The 17,157-nt window shown below is 38.4% G+C and overlaps 2 protein-coding genes across 3 annotated transcripts in view; one reads left to right on the top strand and one right to left on the bottom strand.

Annotated features, from left to right (window-relative positions):
• Positions 1 to 17,157, top strand: part of LOC145495357 (tetratricopeptide repeat protein 38-like) — a 243,699-nt gene that overhangs the window by 112,943 nt on the left and 113,599 nt on the right. The window lies entirely within an intron of this gene.
• LOC145495681 (microfibril-associated glycoprotein 4-like) lies at positions 1,248 to 16,480 on the bottom strand. Its single transcript, XM_081475302.1, has 5 exons — positions 16,330 to 16,480; positions 6,712 to 6,773; positions 5,838 to 6,042; positions 3,054 to 3,434; positions 1,248 to 2,487 (listed from the first exon to the last, which is right to left on the bottom strand). The coding sequence occupies exons 1-5, from the start codon at positions 16,478 to 16,480 to the stop codon at positions 2,225 to 2,227; spliced, it is 1,062 nt and encodes a 353-aa protein (XP_081331428.1). The 3' UTR covers positions 1,248 to 2,224.

The following is a 17,157-nucleotide window of genomic DNA, read 5'->3' as shown; positions in this document are numbered from 1 at the left end:
AACTATAGTTTTTGAATATGTTTAAGATTGATAAATGTTTGAGAACATTTTAAAAGCTAAGCTGAAAATATGCGAATAAAGCAGAAATAATCAGCAAAGTTACGATGACGCTTTCTTTAATCAACTTCGAATAACAATTTCGATTTTGTTGATCGAGTTATCAAAATTCCTTGTCTATTTTCATTTTCGCAGTGTAAAACTTCACTACGATTATGATGAAGAAACATGCATGATGTTAGTAGCCTTTTTTGCGTTCGTGAAATTTGTTGCAGCATCTCAGCACAAAAGATAACGAAAGAAATCTTTGTCAAGATTTGTTGACAATTGAAAACACCGACTCGGACTTGAAAGTGCACGAGCTGCACTATGCAAATGAGCTAATTGTACGCGTCAGACTTTCCTTTCAAAAACTTTTGCAAACTCACCAAAAAAGCAGAAACAATAAGAAACCATTAAAACAGGTTTTGGTTATGATTAACCATTGTCTGAGAAACTGACAAATTAACTCGATACCAGAGTAGAGAGTTTTCTTGCTATATTCTTAAGTCTGAACAAACGCAAAAACATACGCGTAAGCTTACAACTAGCGCGAGCAGATCTTATTATTCATTCCCAGCGGGAGATTGAAGTCTTGTTTTCGACCCTGAAAAACCCACCTTTTCCATTAGCTCAGAGCATAAAACTACATATAAGCACCCTGGTTTGTATTCCCTGCCTTATTCCCTGCCATCGGTGTGAAAAATACGCAAGATAATCTCTCAAGGTCTCTCAACTCTCACCATTTGATCATGCAACGTGACAACATTCACGTGAGAGCCCCCGACATGTGCGTGGATCTGGGCGGATATATGACGTCAGGATGGCGCAATTTGTTCTAAAAATAGAAAAATTGTCCCATATCATAGGTGCGCGCGGATCCCAAGACTTACGGTCTCCGTCCCCGATTATGGCTCCTGGCACAAGAAGACCTTAACTATCAAACACGAAAGACCGTGTTTCACCATATTACCCAGTACCGAAAAAAAAGTTGAAAATAAGACTTTTAGTGGGGTGTTTTCTGACGAACTTAGAGGTGTTTGAAATGTGGCTTAATATGAACATAAGTGTTTGATATATCTTAACAATCAAAACCGAAACTAAGGAGAAAATGAAGCAATAAAATTGTGAAAGTCTATGCTAATGAAGAACGTTCGCGCGAAATTCTCCAGTCGACAGATTTGTTTAAAATTTCTACGGCAGTCAAATAATGAGTTACTTTTGTCAGAAATGCAAGAAGAAAAATAAAAAAAATAATAAAAAAATGGGGTCACTAACTTCGTTTCAGCGATAAAGCGTGTGAAAAACTACCCTGATTTAAAAAAAAGAATTGGCGCACGTAATTCAGCATGGTTTACAGTGGTTTATAGTTAAAAATATCGAAGGTGAGTCAACGAACGCAAACGATCTTAGTCATATTTAGTAAAGGTGGGTCTGTTGCGTAAATAATTTCGAATTTTAACAACGTTTTTACAAAACGTAACCCTTCAAGGGGCATTTGAAACCGTCGCACAGATAAACTTAGAGTTTAAAAGAACGGAATTCGATGGTGCATTTTACAAAAAAAAAAATCAAACTAGTCGATAGATTTTCTCCATTTTTTCACTAAACGTAGAAAACCTGTAGAGAAAATGATCTATCAAAGAAAAATAGGGGTCACCGAACGTCCAAGATCGTTAAATCCAGGCAAAGCTACAGCAATGGCCATCTACCCTATCATTGTTCATTTTATTACTTAGCGCGCGCGTTCATGCATGACGTGGCGAGTGAATTTGCGTGCGCAGTAAGGATGCGCAGAAACATGTAGCGCGAACGTCCTTAAGATCAAACATCCAAACACTGTCATGGTTATGGCTTCGTTTGTTTAACCAAATAATGATCCTGAGAGTAGATGTTGAACATGATATTCTGCAGCCAGGCATGCATATTAAATGGTAAAACAAGTTAGTTATCCGACATTTGGGCAAACAGGTTGTCCGCTTCTAATTTTGCCATACTCTTGGGAAAAAAATCAAGTTGCGCATACGATGGAAATATTACAAACTTGATATTTCTGAAGACATTTATTTTGTATGTTTCAAACTTACAACAATTTATTCCATAAACATGAAAATACCAGAGATGGTCAAAAATGATACATGTAAGGGTAAGGGTTTAGCCCTCGGGTGGGATCCTCCCCATAGAAAACTCAATCCATCGGTTTAAACAAATCTGTCGGTCTGATCTTCATTTCAGCCCTCTTAATTGGGTGAATGTTACCCCATAACAAAGTTCCCTGGTCCTCTTCGTTCGGATAGACACCATTCAGGTTGCTCTCTCTACAGTCGCGGTACCACCAGGCTCCTTTTCCATCTTCGTCTGCTGCGCAGTTAAGATCTGATTGGTCGTTATCCTGATCTTTTGTAGAGAATCTTTCGCCGTTATGACTAGCCAGGCTATTTGGCGCATTTCCTAAACCAAATACAGATGAAGAATAAATAAGATAAAGCACTCATCTACAGGAAGTTTAACAATGGCTTATAGAGAGTAAGTGAAGTCCTCAAACGAAACTTTGGAGCATAATCTCACTTCTGTATTGCATTGCTTTTGTTAAAATTTGTGTAGGTCCATACTTGCAATAATCGAACCCGCGTTTTCTTTGAGAAAAGTATTAGAACCCGGCATTGGACACTGATTCAATTAGTAAAAATCTTAGTCCAAGATCTAGCCAATCAAATCGTTAATCTCTATAGCCACCTTTCCCTCGTGCCAAGGCTCCGCCTCGCAACATTGGCACATGAATCTGGTGATAACGCGACAAAAACGGGTGCTTGTCTAGTCCCAATTTCTTCACGTCGTAAAACCCTCGACTGTCTTGAGAGGCAGTCCGATCCCCAGTAATTCGCTGATTATATTTAACGACCCATTTATCAATGACAAATAAAAAGTATTTTTAACCTGAAGCGATTCTTTTTCCAGTGATACAAAAGTCGTACTAGATGGTGTAAAATTTATTAAAGAGCGTAGCGAAATCAAACCTGAATGTGTCTCCACGCTCAGTTTGTATTTCTCTCCCTCACTCGCTACTCCAAACAAATCGTATTCGGCGTAATAGGTGTTCCCATCAAAGTCTTCCAGATCAACACGAAGCTTGTAATTTTCACGGCTAGTCAGAAGATGTATCTTGTCAAGCCCGAGCCAAAATTCACCAGTCAGAGATCCAAAGCCACGTTTGTACTCGGTCCAGCCTCGGTAGAAATCCACCGAGCCGTCTAGTCTCTTCTGGAACACTAACCACCCCCCTCCGGCTGTTGTATGGTCACAGAACACATCAAAGATCCCTGAACCATCTGGGTTGATCGTATAAACACGGCTATCCCTTTCTCCAGCTTTGAAAGTGTCAGCACAGTCTTTGGAAACTATGGAACAAACAAACCAGAAACAATAAAAAAAGAAGAAAAAAAACTTCTCCCAAACTTTCACGAGTGTTTCTACTAAACAATTATATTATGAGCTCGAGATTTCTTTCGCGTGATAGTTGACGAGGGCGAAGTCCGTATCACCTATAGCGCGATAGAAATCGATAGCGAATAATTTAGTTGTTTTAGTATCAATCTATTAGTCGTTCAAAACTTAATCTAATCCTCTTTGCAGACCCTTCGATAACGCAAAGAAGCGGCCGTCATTTTGTTAACAAGGGCACACTGCTACGCTACTCACCATCTATCTCAGAATAGATAGTGAGTACCGTAGGCAATCAGAGAACGGTATTCGTGATAGAACGCTAGTAGATTTATACTAAAACTCGGCGATGGAGACGCGGAGAACATGTTTCCATTTCTTTTAGAAAACACCGCAACGAAAAAAAGAAAAACAGCTTGTTTACTTTGATCATCAAAATGCAAATTCTCTTTGCTCGCGGCATCATTACGTCAACAGCTCGTGCTAGTTCTGTGTTTCTATCGAGTTTTAGTGTAAATCTACTAGCGTTCTATCACGAATGCCGTTCGCTGATTGGCCATGCTACTCACCATCTTTTCTGTGATAAATAGTGAGTAGCTTAGCAGTGTGCGCTTCTTAACAAAATGACGGCCGCTTCTTGGCGTTTTCGAGGTGGTTGTAAAGAGTATTTAGATAAAGTTTTGAACGACTACTAGATTTATACTAAAACAATTAGATTATTTGCTCTCGATTTCTGTGCGTGATAGTTGACGAGGGCGCATCTCGAGCTCATAATCTGACATTTTGATAGAAATACGAATTTTAACCAATCAGCGCGCGTACTTTCTTAGGGCTGTTTTCTAAATGTAGATGGCTCATGCACAATTTTTCACTTGCTAGAATTCAGCTGGCAACATGTTATACAAATTAATATAGCTATTACTCTCACGAAATATTAAAAATTGAATTTGTTCAGGTTATCTCCTAGAGTTACCTGTTTCACATTGTGTTCCATGAACGCCTGGTGCACAACTGCAGGTGAATCCAATCGCTCGGTCTGTACAGGTCCCGTTGTTCTTACAGGGATTACTTGCGCAGTCAACAATATCTGTTTCAAAGGAAAAAATGAAACGGAGATTTAAACAATGATTTATGTTATATATGAGAGGACTTGCCGCATCAGGAACTTTATTTTTTCCCTTTTAACACCTGCTTAATCGCCTTTAATAACCTCAATAAACCAGAGACATTAAGAAGAGATCGTTACTTGATAACAATATACACAGTGCGAAGGAGATGGTTTCCATTGGTGCTTGACATGTACTTCAAACCCTTGATCATCTGTATTTCTTACGCAAAAAAATCAGAAGTACCTTTGGATTTAGATAATTAACATAATCTGGATCTTATGGTCCACAATTTAAATTCTTACAGTGTAGTTCATTGTCGATTGATTGTCAGTATTAGGCCCCTATGTTTCAAAATAAATATTAACATTAATCTTTCTTATTCAAAACTTACAAGTTTCACACTGAGTGCCATTAAAGCCTGGTGCACAGGTGCAATTGAAGTCGTTTAACTGGTCTTTACAGGTCCCGTCGTTCTTACAGGGCTGACTTGCGCAGTAATCGATATCTATTTGAAGGAATCAGATAAAAACGGCATTTATATAACTTGCTGCAAGGACAAAAACCAGAACAAAGATATTTGCATTCTAGTCTGCTAATTAGAAAAAGCAAGCTCTGGTAGCGGAGCCCCCGCGCGCCGAAGTCGCGTGAGCGAAGCCTTATACCTTAGAGAATTATTTTGGTAACACATCGAGCTAAGAAAATTTGGTTGTCATCTGATTTTTACGACGCCCGCACGTGCGCCACTTGCTCTGCGTGTGCACGAGTTTTTCAAGGTCATTTATATTACCTCTTTTGGCCTAAAACTGCTTATGTTAATAAAAGAAACTCTACTTTCAAGATAAAATTTTGTTCTTAAAAGTCTTCCCATGTACACTGACATTGACAAGTAATCAAAGATGCATTAGATGATGCAAATTATTTCTGAAGGGCCAAAGTCTGCCTATATTGGATACAAGCTATGTGTAAAGTGAATGTAAAGCAAGCACACTGTTAAAGATGTGCATGGTTATCTTGAATAATCTAAAATTTCACTGAAGAGGTGGAAAATATCATTTAATATCTTTACCGGTTCTGAGGTGGAGGGCTAGTACATGTAGATGGCTTATGCACAATTTTTCACTTGTTAAAATTCAGCTGGCAGCATACAAATGAATATAGTCATCTGTTGGTGCGAAACGATCTAAAACAAATACCTATTACTCTCACGAAATAGTATTAATTGAATTTGTTTAGATTATGTCCTAGAGTTACCTGTTTCACATTGTGTTCCATGAAAGCCTGGTGCACAACTGCATTTGAATCCGTTCGCTTGGTCTGTACAGGTCCCGTCGTTCTTACAAGGATGACTAGCGCAGCCATCAATATCTGTTTTAAAGGAAAAGTTGAAATGGGGAATTATGCAAAGATTTATGTCATATATGAGAGGACTTGCCGCATCAGCAACTTTATTTGTACCCTTTTAAAACCTGCGTAATCGACCTTAATAACCACAGTAAACCAAAGACATAAAGGCTGTTTAACTACAGTTTTGATGGGTTATAGCAGCCCAACTTCTAACTCTTTTGAAAAAGTTCTAAGATGTTTTTCCTTTCTTTATTTACTGTTTGCTTGAGTCTTTTACCATTGTAGGTGAAACTTAAACGATTTAAACGCCAAGAAATGGCCAAAATGAATGACCGAGTTCACAAGGAGAGATTAGGCACTAGTAGGTTAAATAATGTTTTTCTCAAAATCCACCCGCATGACCCCACCTCAAAATTTCAGGAGTAAGAAATTGACTCTGATTTAACATTCATGCAAAGTAAAATAAGAATCTGTAAGACAGATATTTCGCAAAGCAAGAAAATGTGAAATCAAATATAGCTCCAAAGCTATCTTGCAGATTAAAATTTTGGCTCTAAACGTGATTCACCCCTACAAATCAACTGCGAAAATTTCATCATGGGTTGTACGGTAGGTTTTCGAGCAGTCCTCGATGAAAGAGCAAGAGTGAATTAGCTAGCTTATCATGGCCTGTGTGATCTTGGCTTGATAGGAGTCACATAATGAGAAAAATTCAGAGATTTCCCTTTACGCGTTAATAGGTAATGTCAACACATTCAGAGAGTTGTAACCAAACAATTACCGTAAAGCCCTCAAGCAGTTTAGGGCCTGGGTCAGGAATGTAGTACGCTGGAAAAAACTGTTCTGGATCGATGTTTTACCAGAAAAAATTAAAACAAACAAAGTGACAGAACTAATTTTGAAATTGTCTTAAACTCTACTAAAGTCCACACATGGAAACTTATTTTTATTTGGATCACGCACCTTGTCCAAATTTGCTAACAAAGTCACAAAAGTATGTAAAATCATGTTATTTCTGAGAAATAAGAGTCACATTTAGAGTGTTGTTTTGCGATGAAACTCTTTACGGTGCTGGTGGATTTTTTGGTGAGATTTTGACAAGAAAGCATGAGAAAGACTTAAGGTCACCGTATACCCTCAGGGGTGTCTCGCGTCCAAGCGATGAAGCGCGTCCGGTTTAAGATGTAGATAACTGAACCCCTATATCAAATTAAAGCTTATAGAGCTGGCTATCAAACCATACCAAAAATTTTGAAATTAAATGAACTTCCGATTTTTTCACGGCCACCAAAAACGAGCGTCCTAATCATCTTTTGGTATTTATTTTTTTTCCTCGGTTTCAGGACAAAAAGCGCTAAAAAAGCGTGTCTGCGTTTTGCCATATTCAATTGCAGTAAAAAGTTACAGAACATTTTCGAAATAGGATTTAAAAAATGTGAAGTGATCGTACAAAAATTGCTGTCGGAGAAAAAACATTTCTAAATAAACAATTCGCAGACACGAGTTTGTTTTTTATATGTTAATCTAGCTACTGTCTAAATTTGAGGGCAATCAAACAGATCCCCTTTGAATTGTAACTCTTTAAAGTGTCTGCTTCAAGCGAAAAATTTGTTCGAGAAAACAGCGCTATGAAAAATCTCTTGCTTCGCAAACAAACTCCGCCCATAAACGCCTTCAACTGGGTTCTCAGATCACTGAGCCAATCAGCGCTTGGAAAATTTACTACCATTAACTCACGGTGAAATTTACGCGTGAATCTCCAGACAACACTTGTGTTTCGCAATGCGCTCAAGGCAGAGAGATAATTTTTCTGTAGCTCGGTTTTTCTTGAAGCTGGTCTGGCAAAATGGGGAAGACGAAAAAGGATACGAACGCTAGAGTGGCTGGGCGACGAGAACAAACTGAGCAAAAGGAAGCGCGGCGGAGCAAATGTGCATGGATAATATTCCAGTGGATCTCAATGAGTTGGACTGTTCATCGGTATCGGACTCAGCAAAAGAGTCATTGTAAACGTCGCTGTTATCGTTGTCGAGTTCCCAAATTTTTACAGAACCTTTCTCTTCTCTTGACTCGATCTTTTTGCCCGCTTGATACGATAGCTATAGCTTCATCCGCGAGACCAACTTTCGCTTCTTAACTCACTGATGTGTTTTCATTCGTTCTTCGCTTTTTCGAACTGGTAAACAGAGTTTTCCGTGGTCCATGTTTACTTATAACTTAATAGAATTACACCTAATACGAAAAATGCTTGGACTAACAATGTTGATTAACTGAGTAGCCAGCCAGTTCGTAGTATCCATGTAGGTAATATTCCCGCGAAAGTAGTCTCGGTTGATTGCGTACACGTTATAGGGCTGTCAATCAAGAGGGAACTTTTACTTCCGGCCATAACGTAAAACCTCCATTTCTCCGCCATTATTAAGTTTTTTTTTTCAATTTTGCTTTCAGAAATTAGAGATTACTCTTCGACCATTACTTTGAACCAAAAATCCAAATTTAAAGAAAATTGCCGATCTGAAGGTATACTGTAACCTTAAAACTTTATTTGGCCACTGAAATACGATACTGTCTTAGCTTCAGAGACTGATCTTCTTTGAAGTCTTAAGACTGATCTTACCGCTAGACCGATCTTCCACCTGTTTTGAATATGGCTGCCTTTAGCTCGCGCTTCGCACAAGCCACAATTGTACGAGATACTGCTGTTAAAGCGTGTTAAAGCGTAATCGGGCGAGAACCTCAAACACTACTATTTTTGCTTTAAGGAAAGTTTTCGGAGCTTTTCCTAGGCTCACCTACCAGGAGTTTGCCATTTTCTCACAATTTCTTGCTTAACAGCTTGAAATAACTTTCTTTGGTTTGCCTTGTGGCCTTCAGTGGTAGTAGCATTACAACTTGAATCTTTGCTTCTCTAAACCGCTGATGTATTACAGGATTATAGTGCTATTTAGATCGATATCGCTCCCTCTTCATAACATCTTGTCTAATTCATGAAAGAATTCCACAAACACGCAACAATGTTCTTCGCACAACAACACTGATCTGAACACTACCATGTCGATGTGAATTCGCGCAATTTTCCGTACTTTTGCTATTCATTCCGCAAATTTAGATTCGCTGTAACTCAAGTCTTCCTTGTGTGATCGATATGTATATAAATTTCCATGTGTGAAATTTAATAAAGTTTAAGACATTCACAAAATTATTTGCATTGCTTTGCTTGTCTTAATTTTTTGTCGTAAAACGTTGATCCAGAACAGTTTTGTCCAGCGCACTAAAGTAGAATTATGGTTGGGCAGCTATATCTCTTGTAATATTTGTTTCACCGAGCTGAACTTTTCCCTGATTATTAAAATTCGAGTCCTCCCTTGCCTTAACATATTATTTTGACCACGTGACATGTCACGTGATCATTTTGTTAAAATTTGGTGAATTGGAAAACTGGTGGCGAATTTTCATTCTATTGATCAATAAATGAGCGTTTGCGATGTAAATTTAAATTATCTACCTTGCTGCGTTTGGAATGATCTCCCTTGATTTCGTTTATAGAAGATATAAATAGTGAAAAGTGGAGTTTTTCTGTGAAAAGATGGACGGTCATTCCAAACGTGAGAGGATAAAAATAATTGACGTGCATCTAAAACCCGTTTTTGCAGGATGTTATTACTAAAAACCGCCACCAATTCCTCAAATAACGGCTACTTTTCGCTAAACGTCACGTGACGTGTCACGTGACCTGTCAGAAGTACCAATTCTGCTTTAAAATGTTCAGGACGTCAAAACCTAACTGTGTGCTAAATCTGGTTTCATTGCCATTTATACCTTCCGCAGAAATATAACTAATAAATTATTTACACCAGTAAAAGCATGTGACCCAGGCCTTAAACTATTTGAGCAGCAAATTGGTGGGATGAACATCTTGAAAATCTCGTTTCAATGCAATACAGCACTTATACTGGAAAAGAAACACCTTTTCGTTCAGATGTAGCTAAAACGACATCGAGCAAACAAACTCGCTCTACGTGAGAAAAGAAATCAAAAAGCTAGTGATTTTCTGATCGAACGCCATTTGCATACGTGTTGCCTGAATCGATTAGAAAACATGCATGCTCTCGAATCAATATATTGTTTACTATTATTCTGAACAGTTATTTTTATTGCGAATGTTACTGCATGTTTTCTAAGAGCCATACAGTTCTCATTCAGCTTGCTATGTATGGCTTTGCTCGTTCTTAAAAGTGAATGCTAGTGTCATAAGATGGTGCTGTCTGATCTGGAAGCCTAAACAACATACATTTGGGACATCTGGTCAGATCAAGTAAGTTGCGGAGTAAACAATAAGTCCTTCCTCAACCGTTCGAAACGCTTGTTCAGGTTTGATTCTTTAAAATCGAAGCAATGCGAAAATAAATTAAGCTAAAAACAACGAAATCCAAGTTTATAATAACTAAACAAGAGGTTATATTTCGATGGTTCTTTATTAAATATACACCTTCAAATTTTCTTTGAACGCATGCATTCCACCTAACGTGCACTACAAGAAAAAATAAATAAATAACATAAATAAATAAAAAAATAATACATTGCGCTGTGTTCTTAACGTAGCGAAATACGAGAAACAAAAACTCGTATCTCGTATATTGCCGCTTTAAAGGCGGCGACGATATATTCGATATAAAAGCCCTCAACTTGGCTGATGTTTCGAGTTTTTCACCTTGCGTGATCAACTTTTTGTTGTGAATAGTAGAGAGCGGGTCTCTTTTGAGCAACAAATTTTGGCTTTGCTGCTCGTTCATCAAACTCACAAAGTGACGGTTTGTGTATCTCGTGAAGCAATCTCAAAGCCCACATGAAGCCTTACTTGTTACGAGAAAACAAACCTTGAATCCTGATAAAAAACAACAAAAATTCGACCAAATTTTTAATGCGTTTTGCTTCGCATCCGCGTAATGATCTCAAACTACACCATGAGCCCATGACTCAAAAGCAGTGGAAAACATCTGCATACAAGAAAAATATTTACTTTGTTAACTTCTAATGCTGGGTTTGCATTAACCAGCTTCCAAAGATCCAGGCCCTGACTAGAACAAATTAACCTGGCATGAGCCCGCGATCCTATCGAAAACCAGTAACTCGGTCAGCGTTCAACTTTAAAAATGCACACGACCTTGACGAGCTTTAAATCTGAACCCGCGACATGATCACCTGATACTGGTCAGCGGATACCCTGTTTTTACAGGTGTGAATGGACCATAGCATAGATGTTCAATATCAAAGATATACGCTGTAAACCATGACTGCATGATTTGGTATTAGCTGGAGTATGGCCGTCATCCTGCGCGACGTCGTCGTTGGGTGCTCGCGCCCGCGATCCATGCCGCTGGCCATGTTGACCATGAAAAAAGAGTTGCATGGGTTTCTATTTCTATACATGCAAAATGGTTCTGTTCCTATAGTTATGGTGCTCCACTTGGCGGCTCGTTGGGCCGCCGGAGCTCCGCAAAAAAGTCCTCCTTATTTGAAACCGTGCTCTTACAACGTTGTGTCGATATCATCGTTTTAATTTCGCTAACCACTAAGCAAACACACTCCAGTTGCTTTGTCGAGGTTGATGTGAATAATCAAAAACAAATACTTTTGTGTCCTTAGTCAAATTTTTCGCCGATAACTTCATGGCTAAAAATAATAAAACCGTCTTTGTAAATACTGCCAAGCCTGATTTTGTGGTTTTCTTTGTGCTAATAAGGACAGCTGCTTCGTAGACTGGTAAAATGTGTTCTTTTGTTACGCCGGGTTGGATTAGCTTGGATTTGCTTAGAACTCTCCCAAGCTGGGTGAAAAGCACTTATCTACTTATTAATCCCTTCTAAATGTATTTCTTTGCATATTTTTATGGAGATTTCCTCGTTTTGTTTGTTCAATTCCTTCGGTTTTATGAAATGCTTACTGGTGAATTTCTTTAAAGGTTATTGCTAATTATAACGGGCATTATAACTGCAAAACTGTCGGCACAATTAAGATTCAAATTACGCTTTAGCCTGAATAATATGAATTAACTTGAAAACCACACGTCTTTGAGATTTTGCATGTTTTCCGGCTTCTAAATTCATTTCTTGGCTTTATCTTGAATGATAATCGATATTAAACGAATTTTCTTTAACATTCTTTCATTCGTCGATTTTTCGATGAGAAATTTATGCTTATTGTGTTGATTAGTATTTAATACATGGGTGCTGCGCTTGTATTTTAGGCTTGGCTAAATATATATATCCCAACAGGCTGGCGCTTATCTTCGGTTTCCGCAGAAATAAGCGACTAGGAGTTATATCTACCTGCTCCTCCCCCCTTCTCTTTTTAATCCCTCGCAGGGCTACCCCAGCTTTAAAGTCGTCAGAGCCCATATACACGTACAAGTCAGTTGGCCAGGGCTTAAACCTGGACCACTGCACCGGAGTCCAACGTACCAGCGATTAGCTGCTAAGGCGGTTTTATGATAATGAATCCGATAATTTTCCCACGCATTCGGCTGAATTTTCAAGCCAAACTTTGTTTTCCAAACGAGAAAAAATGGCGTCAGCCATGCAATGTTCTCTGATAAAGCACGCTGAAATAGGCCAATCACAATCCTTGTTAGAATCGTTCAAATAATTTGATTGGCTAACGAAGTGACAGCTCTCAATCACAACCTGGACTTCAGCTAAGCTTTCGGTTTCGAGTAGTTTGAGCGGCTTTCGAGAGAAGAACGATGCCTTCAAAGTTCGCTTTTAAGTTGATTTATAAATACGGATCTAAAGGCAGGTAAAGGTTCATAGTCCAGAGGAATCCTGCCATATTGTGACCCATGAAAACGTGCACTTTTCCAGTGGAAATTACGAAACGCGGAACTCAAAGCTTGCGGATAAAAATGCGAATCCCGACTTGAATTTGAAAGGAGTTACAGTTATTTACGGCTTGCAGCCGCTCGCCGCAAGATTGCCTGAACTAGCGTAAAAGTTAGAAAGACTTAAGAGGCCCTGCGCCTAAGAAACGACCGATGATTTCCTGCTAAAAAATAAAATCGGCCGATTTTTATCTCCCAAGTAGAGGTTACCGAATACTATTTAAAAATGAATTTCTTTTGTTTCAGTTTAGCTTTAAACCAAAAATATCGAGCCGCAAACTTTTTTCGTCTGATAGCAGCAAAATCAGGCCGAAAATAAGCCCCCGCAAAATACTGTTCAGAAATTACTATCGCAACGCAAAATAATGAGAAAACTACACAGTGTTGAAGAAAAAGGCCTTTTAATGCAATATCATTCGATAAACATCCAAAAACTGCCGAAGCGATTAAAAAATAACGTTTCAAATGTTGCATACTAAATTAGATGGAGCGTTGGAGCTGATTTTAAAATAATTATTTCTCAAAAGTCCAACGCTTTTGAAAGCAATCACAGTGATGAATTAGACATTGGAGGGATACACATCACGTCTCTGGAAAAACATTTTTCGGCCAAAGTATATTGACCTTCTACAAAGCGTTCAAAGTTACCGTGTTTACCGTTATCCTGCTACTTCGGCGAAACACTTTTCTTTTGCCAATACGGCCGCGGATAGCGTGTTAAACGCCACTTTAAACCTTGCTAGGCATTCAAAGACCATCCTGAGTAGAAGGATGTAGAATTGAAAGAGAAAGGAAGATGAAAAATACGCAGAAAAAGAAAATAACTCGAAATTACCATCTGCTAACGAAACTTGAATCTGGAAAATGTCGTCGTGTGACAGCGGCCATTAACGTCATTTGTCACGTCAAGTCGCAAGAGCGTGGGAAAACGAGTCTGCAATGTCCTTCGGGCGGTCAGCGGCTAGGGATCCAGTCGTGACCCCATAACTCAGATCACGCTGCGGCCAAAACGGTGTGGCGGTTGGGGAAGTTTTTCTTTTTGAGTGACCATCATTGGTGAAAAATAACATAACATTGTTCCACTAAACGTTTTCTGGCCGGGAAAAATTGTTTCCCTATTTGTGCATTCGTTTGCATTCCGCCGCTATTTGTACAAATGACGTCAATGGCCGCTGTCACGCGACGACATTTTCCAGATTCAACTTTCGTTAGCAGATGGTAATTTCGAGTTATTTTCTTTTTCTGCGTATTTTTCATCTTCCTGTCTCTTTCAATTCTACGTCCTTCTACTCAGGATGGTCTTTGAATGCCTAGCAAGGTTTAAAGTGGCGTTTAACACGCTATCCACGGCCGTATTGGCAAAAGAGAAGTGTTTCGCCGAAGTAGCAGGATAACGGTAAACACGGTAACTTTGAACGCTTTGTAGAAGGTCAATATACTTTGGCCGAAAAATGTTTTTCCAGAGACGTGATGTGTATCCCTCCAATGTCTAATTCATCACTGTGATTGCTTTCAAAAGCGTTGAACTTTTGAGAAATAGTTATTTTAAAATCAGCTCCAACGCTCCATCTAATTTAGTATGCAACATTTGAAACGTTATTTTTTAATCGCTTCGGCAGTTTTTGGATGTTTATCGAATGATATTGCATTAAAAGGCCTTTTTCTTCAACACTGTGTAGTTTTCTCATTATTTTGCGTTGCGATAGTTATTTCTGAACAGTATTTTGCGGGGCCTTATTTTCGGTCTGATTTTGCTGCTATCAGACGAAAAAAGTTTGCGGCTCGATATTTTTGGTTTAAAGCTAAACTGAAACAAAAGAAATTCATTTTTAAATAGTATTCGGTGACCTCTACTTGGGAGATAAAAATCGGCCGATTTTATTTTTTAGCCGGAAATCATCGGTCGTTTCTTAGGCGCAGGGCCTCTTAACGGCTCCTACTGTTTCTACTCCGAGCACAGAAGAGAATATCAGAGCAAGCTTTGCACTGACCATTCGTCGGTTCACTTCGCTGAGATGAGTGGAGAAAGAGCGTTACTACACTGCATGTAAGTGTCGTTTGAGCAATTGAGCATTTTTACAAAAATAAAGCTTCTCATCATAAACAGAGACAGTTCAATTGTTGTTTTCTGTCGTCGTTTTACTTCTTAAGAATAATTCCTGCCTTCGTAACAAATATTATGTCTTTTATCGAAGCATTGTTTAGGTTACGAATTTGTTTGCTTCGCTACGTGTTTTGTCGGCGGGATCTGGCGAAACTTGTTATTTTAGAACAGTTTTAACACTACTGTTCCTAACAATGGTCTCTGTGAGCCATATTTGCTGCAGACAAATAGCTCGTTTCCACTGCGTTTGTCTGAGTCACAGGGGATGTTTAATTTGCGTCAAATTTGTCAAAATTGCGAAGCACAAATTTGAAAGCCAACTTACCGTCATCAACCCGTGTTCTGTTCTCTGATAAATAAACTTTGTCAAGATCATTGAGGATTTTTTTAAAGTATTGTAAAGCGCCATGGACAATAAGTGGAAAATGGGGCTATATAAATGTATATTTATTTATTTTATAAATCACGCTGTTTCAGCCAATCAGAGCGCGCGTAATGTGGAAACTTTATTATAACAGCCTATAAACCATAAAACCTTCTGGTCCATTACTTAATTAAGGTGGCTCAAAACAGTTTCCAGCACTTAGATTTTGATGTATCGTTATAACCACTCTTAATCAATTGATGCTACAATCATGGTATCAAAACACTGCCCAGTCATTGGTGAACAGGTTGTTATCATTTTCGTGACACATAGGAACAGTAGGACCTCCTAAAAACACCCTTAATTACAGCTTTAGGGGCTTATTATACAAAAACGGCACGGTGAATGTTTTTTTTTTTTTTTTTTGTATATATTATAGAATTTTGAGAAGCATGATGAGATGCAACTTTTAGCAAAGTTTTAAAAAATTATGTACATATGGTTCAGAACCACCTTAAACTTTCAAAACTTTAAGGTAGCTCTGAACCCTATGTACAGAGTTTTTTAAAACTTTGCCAAAGTTGCATCTTAGCATGCTTATCAAAAGTTGGTAATGTTAAAAAAAATTTCACCGTGCCAGTTTTGAATCATGTTCCAAAAGCTTTAATTAAGGGTATTTTTAGCAGGTAATACCGTTGCTATGGTAACCTATTGTGCCACGAAAATTATAACAACCTGTTCACCAAAGATTGGGCAGGTTTTTGATACCATGATTGTAGCATCAAGTGATAAAGAGTGGTTATAGTGACCAATCAAAATCTAAGTGCTGGAAACTGTTTTGAGCCACGTTAAATGTCAAGCTAAATTCGAAACCGGCAGATGATTCTGTTCTGGGTCGCTGGTAAAAGTTGGGGTAAAAGTTTCTGGTATTTGTCCGCCTGGGTATGTATAACAAGATTATTTAAAACAAAGAGACGCTTTCTATGCAAAACTATGTGAAAGCGTTGTTCGTCTCGTCTCTCTTTCACTTTCACAGTACAATTAGGCGACTTACCGCTACAATTGAAGTTGCAATTTTTAAGAGCGGTGATAGTTTTCTCTATTTGTTGAATCAGTTCCTCTACAGAGGCCGACGAACTTCTTACTTCCACCATAAAAGTACACAGCGCGAGAAAAGCGAACACAATCCACTTTTGAGAAGCCATTTCTGAGGAAATGTAACCAACAAAGAAAATATATACTGAGTTATTATTATTACTAGAGTGGGACTGGGTCGAGGTCTAAGTTGATATTAATACAATCGAGCATTCAAGAATTAAAATGGTTGCTGATAGGGAGAAAAAATCATTGAAAAACCTTTCTATTTCGCTCAGAGATACCTTATGATGAGTTTATAAACGTGATATGATTTTTTTCTTAGGTCTGCTTTTATTTTCCAGAAATTTCGCAAAAACTATAAACGACGCCGATGGACACAAAATGGGGGACATTAGCAACAACGCAAGATTTTCGGTTTTGAAAATTGCAAAAGGAAGCAGGCTCCTTAACTTTGGATATTTGTGTAGGAGCGCTATTAGGCATTGGTAAATTATTTACGCGTAAAACCCAGTATTTTTCTCTTATTCGGAATTCACAGTGCGCGTGGATAAAAAATCTCATTCTAGGACAGTTTTTCATAAATATTTTTCCTATGCGGTATAGCCTAGAGTCACTTGAGATTAAGGTTGTCATTAGACGAAATGTTTTTCTTTTCAAGGGTATAAAAAACTATTTTGGGGCTTTTTATTACTGTATATATACGTATTAAAAAAGCACGCTCTAGTTCAAGTAAATTACAACCTCGACTTGTCAACAACTGCAAATAATTGTCGCTACTATCGCA

The sequence above is a fragment of the Orbicella franksi genome, chromosome 8 (assembly GCF_964199315.1).
Source record: "Orbicella franksi chromosome 8, jaOrbFran1.1, whole genome shotgun sequence".
NCBI lineage: Eukaryota > Metazoa > Cnidaria > Anthozoa > Scleractinia > Merulinidae > Orbicella > Orbicella franksi.
Note: the sequence above shows the minus strand (reverse complement) of the source record. Positions and strands in the feature narration are given on the sequence as shown.